This window comes from Myotis brandtii, unplaced genomic scaffold (genome assembly GCF_000412655.1).
Source record: "Myotis brandtii unplaced genomic scaffold, ASM41265v1 scaffold185, whole genome shotgun sequence".
In the NCBI taxonomy this organism is placed as follows: Eukaryota; Metazoa; Chordata; class Mammalia; order Chiroptera; family Vespertilionidae; genus Myotis; species Myotis brandtii.
Window position 1 is genome coordinate 1,779,026 of NW_005356870.1, and position 8,491 is coordinate 1,787,516.

The window sequence follows — 8,491 nt, forward strand, 5'->3', positions numbered from 1 at the left end:
CACACTCTAGTCCTGCCTCGGCTCAGAAATTCTCACATTAGAGATGAGGTCTAATCTTGGATGCTGATCAAAGGAGGGTGGTTTGATTGTTGTGCACGTAGATTGGCGCCTTCTCCCATGGCTCATGCATTCAGCAGGTATTCTTCAAACTTACACTCCCCTTTATTGCTATTCCCACTCACCCCATGCCCCCAACATACACCTCCCATCACAGGCTTATCTCTGAGTCAGTGGTCAGTCGGGCTTATTTCTGAGTCGTGGGGTAAAGCAGCCCATCTCTGGGCACGGGAGGAGGGGGAGGCTTGACATATGTCAGGGCCCCAGCTGCCGCTGTCTTCCTGCTGATTCTCCCTGGATGGAGAGAGCCACCCTCACCTCCCATCCCAGCCTCTCTGGCTGTAGCCCCAGGCAGATGAACCCGGATTCAGGCTGGCAAGAGCTCCAGCGTGGGCACTGCCACCCAAACACCAGATGTTTGTGTGTGTGTGTGTGTGTGTGTGTATGTGGGGGCAGTGGGGGTGGGGCGCTGGAGCAGAAATGGGCAGCTGGGCAGCTCCCTCTCCCTGTAAACAAGGACATGTGACTCTCCCACCTCCTTGTGTGGCTGAACCAAAAGAGCAGAGAGATCGGAGCTGCCGCAGCTGAAGGAGAAGAAAACCCCGGAGCCCTGCCAGGGCCAGACTTCCCTCCCCTCCCCAGAGAATCCGCTCCCCAGGGCCCAACCCTGTTGCCAGGAAGGGAAGCGACTGCCCGGGACTCGCTCAGGTGTGTTTCCCATCCCTTCCTCTTCCAGCAACAGCTACCTGGAGACTGAGCCGGCACCGCTGCAGCCGCCCGGGCAGCGCTGCGGTTTCTGCCGCCTCTAAGATGTGCCCTGGGAACTGGCTCTGGGCCTCCATGACTTTCATGGCCCGTTTCTCCCGGAGTAGCTCCAGGTCTCCGGTCCGCACCAGAGCGGCCTTGGAGGAGATGCCCGCTGTTCAACATCCTTTCCTCAATGTCTTCGAGTTAGAGAGGCTTCTCTACACGGGCAAGACGGCCTGTAACCACGCCGACGAGGTCTGGCCGGGCCTCTACCTCGGAGACCAGTATGTACCCAGCAAACCGGGGCCGGGGCGTGTGTGTGTGTGTGTGTGTGTGTGTGTGTGTGTGTGTGTAGAAAGGAGAAGGGTGCGGACAGGCAGTAAGTTGCATTGTGGGTTCCAGGTTGAGGTTTAAGGGGTGGGAATGTATGGACATGGAGTGGAGGCTCCAGGGTTCGGGGGTGGGCAGGATTATTGATCTACCCAACTCTGGTCAGAAAGACTGTCATTTATTTAGCAAAATTTTTATTTTATTTTTGTTTTGTTTTTTGTTTTTAATGTTTATCCTAGTAGGGAGGATGTTTTTTCCATTGATTTTTTAAAAATATATTTTTATTGATTTCAGAGAAGAAAGTTAGAGATGAAGGGAGAAGGATAGAGAAATAGAAACATCAATGATGAGAGGGAATCATTGATTGGTTGCTTCCTGCACGCCCCACACTGGGGATGGAGCTCACAACCTGAGCATGTGCCCTGACTGGGAATCGAACAATGACTTCCTGGTACGTAGGTCAATTCTCAACCACTGAGCCATGCCGGCTGGGCTCCATTGATTTTTTAGAGAAAGTGGAAGGAAGGGACAAGGAGGAGAGAGAGAGAAACATCAGTGTGAGAGAGGCACATGGATTGGTTGCTTCCCACACATGCCGCAACCCAAGAGTAGGGATTGGACCTACACAACACAGATAGTGCCCTTGACCGGAATCAAGCCTGTGACCCTCTGGTGCACAGGCCAATGCTCTACCACTAAGCCATGCCAGCCAGGGTGCAAGATTTATTATTGAAGGCTCTGTACTGGATATAACAGATGACTTACCTACCTTCCATCTATTATGCTGCAATGTGGGGCTGTGGAGGGAAGAGCATTAGAGGAAACGTAGTCCACTTCTCTCTCCAGGGCTCTGTAGTATACAAGGAGTTTTTCACATGCATTTTCTCTCTTAATCTTCACAACAGCCTTGTGAGGTAGGTACCACTATCCCCAGATTACAGACGAGGAAACTGAAGCTCAGAGACATTGTGACTGGCCCAAGGTCACACAGGTCGTAAGTAGCAGAGCCAGGACTTGGAGGTTTAAGTTCAGTGCTCTTTCTACTTGAGGAGTTTGCACTGGACGGGGCATCTGCCCTAAGATATGGCCATGTTGCCTGAGAGGCGTCTGCCACAAAGCGGAGCGGTATGGGCCATATGAACACCTAAAGGCGACGTCATAAAGCCGGGTAAATGTGAGCATGAAATAATTGGCAAGAGAAGATTCTGGTTGTCAAAGAGAAATTAAAGTAACAGGGGAGCCAGGTGTTGGAGAAAGGGTCAGAGTCATATCATGTCAAGGTTAAGGGGGATGTTAAAAGGGAGCTGGTCCACACTGATGTCCCATCTGATGTCCCAGTCCCCTCTGTTGCATCCATGCCCACACATTGACCTCTCTTGCTTCAATACCCCGGTGACAGGAGAATTACTCTCTCCCAGGGTCTTCACACCTTCCTTCAGCGAGATTCCACTGTTAGTATGGACTTCTTGCCTGGAGTTCAGATCCAGTAAATCCTACCTCCAGATCAAGTAAAATCCCCCATGCTCAAAGCTCTCCTCAATGTTTTATTATGGCTATTGTTTGCCCACCCCCTTAGTCTCTTCTTCTCCAGGCAAAACCTCCCCAGGGCAAGACTCCAGGTCATTGCTTATCTTGGTTCCTCCCTTCTGGGCCATCAGTAAGCAGAGTGGAGGCCTCGGGCCAATGACGTTAGCTCCACAGTACACAGACAAGGGACTCTCCCCCACAGCCTGGCTTCCCCACCCTTCCTCTAACCTCTACTCAATGCAGGGACATAGCTAACAACCACCGTGAGCTGCGGCGCCTGGGCATCACCCATGTCCTCAACGCCTCACACAGCAGGTGGCGAGGCACACACGAGGCCTACGAGGGGCTGGGCATCCGCTACCTGGGTGTCGAGGCCCATGACTCGCCAGCCTTTGACATGAGCATCCACTTCCAGACAGCTGCCGACTTCATCCACCGGGCGCTGAGCCTGCCTGGAGGTAGGAGGGGGAGCAGGGCGGGAAGGGACCATGGATATTGAGTTGGGGGAAAGCCCGAGGGTCCTGGTGTGGGGAAAGAAAGAGTTTAATGACATGACAAAATTCCCAGGATATGATATTAGGGAAAACATGCTGTCAGCCATTTAAGAAAAAAATACATGGTTGCCGTAGCTGGTTTTGCTCAGTGGATAGAGCGTTGGCCTGCAGATGGAACGGTCCCAGGTTCAATTCCAGCCAAGGGCACATCCCCGGGTTGCGGGCTCGATCCCCAGTAAGGGGCATGAAGGAGGCAGCTGATCAATGATTCTCTCTCATCATTGATGTTTCTACCTCTCTCTCCCTCTCCCTTTCTGAAATCAATAAAATATATTTTTTAAAAAAATAAAATAAAAAACACATGGTGTTCGCTTCGGCAGCACATATACTAAAATTGGAAGATACAGAGAAGATTAGCATGGCCCCTGGGCAAGGATGACATGCAAATTCGTGAAGCGTTCCATATTTAAAATAATAATAATAAAATAAAAAATACATGAAATAATGTAAAGACATAAAAAAGGAGAAGAAATGAATCCAAAATGTTCAGAGAGTGGCAAGTTGCACCTGGGTGGTAGGATTATGGGTGATATATTTCCATCTTTTGTTCCTTTATATATATTTCTAAACTTTCCAATTATTTCTACTTTGAGCATGTCTTACTTGAGTGATCAGAAAAAAAAGTGTATGTAAATAAAGATATATTAAACACCCCCCACAAAAAAAATGGTTGATAGAAACAGCAAGATGGAAGGTGGGGGAGACCAAGGAGTGGCCAGGTCAGACTCAGGGTGTTTCCCATGATGAGCTCAGCAAATATCAGCTGAGGCCCCACACTGCACAGAGCTCGGGTTTGCATTATTTATGAGAGTCTCTCTCTGGGTTTATGGATGCTGACCTGCTGCCTGTTCTCCATATCATTCGGTCTAGAGAAGCGGTTCTCAACCTGTGGGTCGCGACCCCTTTGGGGGTCGAATGACCCTTTCACAGGGGCCGCCTAAGACCATCAGAAAACACATATTGTTTTGTGATTAATCACTATGCTTTAATTATGTTCAATTTGTAACAATGAAATTGGGGGTCACCACAACATGAGGAACTATATTAAAGGGTCGCAGCATTAGGAAGGTTGAGAACCACTGGTCTAGAGAATTTGCTGGGGAATCTGCATTCTTTTTTTAAACATGTTTTTATTGATTTCAGAGAGAGGAAGGGAGAGGGAGAGAGAGAGAGAGAGAGAGAGAGAGAGAGAGAGAGAGAGAGAAACATCAATGATGAGAGAGAATCATTGATCAGCTGCCTTCCGCATGCCTCCCACTGGGGATTGAGCCCGAAACCTGAGCATGTGCCCTGACTGGGAATCGAACCGTGACTTCCTGGTTCATAGGTTGATGCTTAACCACTGGACCACACTGGCCAGGCAGGATCTGCATTCTTACCACCCCTCATCTGCACCTCACCCTGTCTCCATGCATCTCTGTCACATCTTCCTCCTCTCTCTCTGCATAGCCCTCTCCCTAGCCCCCTCCAACCCACCACAAACAGTGCCACAGCCGCCTCTGTGTCTGTCCTCACAGGGAAGATCCTGGTGCACTGTGCCGTGGGAGTGAGCCGATCCGCCACGCTGGTGCTGGCCTACCTCATGCTGTACCACCACCTCACCCTCGTGGAAGCCATCAAGAAAGTCAAGGACCACCGAGGCATCATCCCCAACCGGGGCTTCTTGAGACAGCTCCTGGCCCTGGACCGCAGGCTGCGGCAGGGTCTGGAGGCCTGAGGGGTGGGGAAGGGAGTTCAGGCCAGGCGCGTGGGTCCCTGGCTCCCAGCTGGAGAGAGGAGGCCCAGTGACAGGTATGGGGAGGCCCAGAGAACCCATCCTCTCCTATAGGCAGGAGAGAGAGAGGGCTGGAGCGTGGTCCCACCATTGCTGTTTGTCTTGATGGGATGGGGAGTGAGGGTCGGGGTGTGATGGACACCCAGGAGGGAGCTGACCAGGGAAGGAAGGAGCTAGGCTGTTGGTAGAAGTCGGTCCTGGGATTCAGACCCCGTTGGATGCCCCCGGTGTGACTCAGAGCCCCCTCCCCTCTTTGTGCCCAGGTGTTCCCCTTTCTCCATTGTCAAAACAAAAGGGTCCCCTCTGGCCTGTGCTGGTGCAGGGAATCTGAATGTGATGGCGCAGGGCCTTGTGGAGATGGTAGTGTGGAGGCAGCCGGTGAAGAGGTGGCATGAAAAACTGTGAAACCCGAGGGAAAAACCCACAGACTTGTTACTCCAAGCACAGGAAGAGGAGGTGTGGGAGGGTTGGCACTGTGCCCATGGGTGCTGACTGTGGCCCAAAACCACAGAGGTGCATGACTGGGAGCCTTTAGATGATCGCTCGCTTACTGGGTCCAGGTGTGTCTGGAGGAAAAATAAAGATGGTGGACAAGAAGAGAGCCTCCTGAAGTCATTGACAGCTTGTTTGAATTCTGTGTCTCTCCCCTGAGAACCCAGCCTTGCTGGGGCAGCAACAGTTCTTGACTCCCTCATATTGGTCACAAGACCCCCCTAGCCTTTAAGCCTCCACCCCCAGTTCTTAGGGGAGGTTTCTCCCAAGTCCAATTTCACACTTCTGCTTAGTGAAATTTTGAACTGTTATTTCCAGCTGTGTCCACACGGGGGCAGCAGAGGACCAAAAACTTCAGGTTTGCGACCATTTTTACGTAGCCGCTCACACACACACCCTTCATCTCCAAGTTTAGAATACTCTGTTCACAAGCTTGAGTGTGTAGGCAGTGTAACTTTATTCTCAAAAGTCAACCTGGTTTCTATAGCAGGTCCCCACTATGATAGGATAGCAGGATATGATCTTAAACCAATCCCAGCCTAAATAAATCCTTCCTTCAGATTTTTTTGTTTTCCTGTTGCCAAGAAACAGGAGGAGGGGGGAGGAGACGTGATGTAATTGCTTCCTCTTCTAATCTTTCTAGGTTTGCCTAACAGAAGTGTAACACGGGCTCCTTAGTAAACTTAAACATTCGACTCGACAACCAGAGAGAAAAGTATGGTCTCTCTGTTATCCCAAGGGCTAAACTGCCAGCTTCCACCTCCCTCCTTTTTTTAAAAAAAAAAAAAACCAGCTTCCACCTCCCTCCTTTTTTAAAAAAAAAGGCGTGTTCCCAGAACAGAATGTCTGCCTAAATGGGAGAAAGGGATGGGGTGGGAGAGGAAGGGGGAAATACAGCAAAAACCATCACAATATATCTAACGTGTATATCCTACCCCAAAGTATAGAAACTCAGAACCTCAAAGCGGGGTGGTGCCTTCATAGCGGTTCCATTTCCACTCTCCAACGAGACAGACAGAAATCGTCTTTTCCGTGTCTTTGATGATAGTCATCCAGCATTTGTTTGGACGTCTCCGATGGTAAGGAGCAACCACCTCATTTCCACATCATTTTACCAGCTCTGAACATTAGGAAGCGCTAACACAACACCCGCATCACAGTCGGAGGCCAGAGGACCTGAGAGCTCCGGGCTGGAGCACGTGGCCGACGGGGCCTTTGCGTGTCACCACCTCTTCCCCACCTGGTTACAGGCAGTAGTTCTGTCTGCCTCCACGGGGTTGCTACTGGTATTTAATTAGCTATGAGACAGGAAGCTCCACGCACAGTCAGCATTTAACACGTGTTCTTCCTCTCACTCTGTCTCTCCCGTCAGCCCTTCTGTGGTTTGACGCCACCTCTCATGGCTCTCCTGTGTCCTCCCACCTCCAACCTAATGGCTCTGGTTGTTTCCCAGAGTCTTATCAAGTCTCCAGATTCCTCCTCAGCTTGCCATACTGGCAGTTCTAATTGTGGCAAAGAGACATGGTTGCAATGCTTCAAGTTAGACCTATAGGAGGCCAGCAAGATCTATCAGCTGGGCCTCAAGTGCTGGTTACTCTTGAAGGACAAACAGCAAGGTTCAAGGTTCCTCCTCAGCTTGCCCATGTTGGCAGTTCTAATTGTGGCAACGAGACATGGTTGCAATGCTTCAAGCTAGACCTATAGGAGACCAGCAAGATCTATCAGCTGGGCCTCAAGTGCTGGTTACTCTTGAAGGACAAACAGCAAGGGATAGAGTGAGGCCTCTGTTCAGAATGTTGTTGCTAATTAAAATGCATTGGTTCCCTGTTCAGACCATGAGTTAGAGGACTTAAGTATAACCAAAAAGAACCCCAAAAGCACTCAGGCTCTTAGAGGGACTGTTATCATGATCTGGCTTGTATAAATGACAAACCTCCTTTGTTCTAGTTTAGTAAGTATGTTTACTCTTCATGTAAACTACAGCAATCGTAACCCTATTTGTGCAGTCTGATTGTGCCTGCGCTCATCCCCTCGGTTTCCGTCCGGTTGAATCACTTGAGAACTTAATTCTAACTTCTAGCAGAAGTTAGTAGTGTAGCTACTAAAGTACATTTGACCAGAAAACAAGCTTCCAGATTCTCCTCACAGAGCAGATGATCCGTGTTTACTACGTACAAGGCCATATTGCGGCTGTGCCCAGGTACTCTTCTGCCTTTACAGGAACTAACTCATTGAATCCTTATAAAAACCATGTGAGGTCGGTGTCATGGTCATTGCTCTGGAACAGAGAAATTGAGGTGACATCATTTCCCCCAGGACACGCAGTCAGTGGAAGAGCTGGGACGCCAGCCTGGGTGCTCTGGCTCCGGAACAGTGTGTGTGACCGCGTCACGCTGCAATGCCCTGCCTCCCTCTACCTCCACCATTTAAGGTTGTGTGTGTGTATTGGTGACCTATGCGGTTCAAGGGACAGAAGAAGGGTCCACAGCCTAATCATCACACAGAATCAGTCTTATCCTCCCAGGGGGTTGATGGTGACACCTGTCACAGGTGGGTCTCATTCCCCCTGCCAAAACCGAGGTTAAATGTCCAGTTTTCCTCACCCTGTTCTTGAGCGCCATGGACTGCTTAAACCCAAGCAGAGGACTTGGCAATGAACAGAAATAAACGTGCTCTTGGATTCAGCCTGTGTTTCCAGCCAGCTGAGCCTCGCCCTTCAGGAGCTGTGGCCCATGTCAAGGTTGTCATCCTGCCCTGTTCTCCGCTGGGGCCTCCAGCCTCGGCCTCAGACCCTTGTGGCAGGCCCTTGGGGGACTTTGCTGCCTCTGGGGAGAGGGAGGAAGCTTTGCCTTAGGTCAGTCCCCTCTGTAACGAATCCCAGCTGAGAAGTTCCACAGGGAACAACCTGTGATGGAGAGATCACAGTGGAACCAGAGAGGCAGCAAAGAATGTGCTGGCAAGAGAGAGGGCTGGGCAAAGTTGCACCCCACAACCCATTCCCCCCACCCCG

The 8,491-nt window shown here is 50.6% G+C and overlaps 1 protein-coding gene across 1 annotated transcript; it reads left to right on the forward strand.

The window, feature by feature from the left end:
- Positions 1-536: 536 nt before the first annotated feature.
- On the forward strand, positions 537-5,586 carry DUSP26 (dual specificity phosphatase 26 (putative)). The gene is made up of 3 exons (XM_014537855.1): positions 537-1,088; positions 2,905-3,119; positions 4,733-5,586. The coding sequence occupies exons 1-3, from the start codon at positions 868-870 to the stop codon at positions 4,930-4,932; spliced, it is 636 nt and encodes a 211-aa protein (XP_014393341.1). The 5' UTR covers positions 537-867; the 3' UTR covers positions 4,933-5,586.
- The last annotated feature ends 2,905 nt before the right edge of the window (positions 5,587-8,491 follow it).

Excerpts from the sequence above, each read along its gene's own strand:
- DUSP26 (XM_014537855.1), top strand. The coding sequence starts at position 868 with ATGTGCCCTGGGAACTGGCTCTGGGCCTCCATGACTTTCATGGCCCGT. Across the intron at positions 1,089-2,904 it reads GGCCTCTACCTCGGAGACCA|GGACATAGCTAACAACCACC; the intron begins GTATGTACCCAG and ends TACTCAATGCAG. Across the intron at positions 3,120-4,732 it reads GGCGCTGAGCCTGCCTGGAG|GGAAGATCCTGGTGCACTGT; the intron begins GTAGGAGGGGGA and ends CTGTCCTCACAG.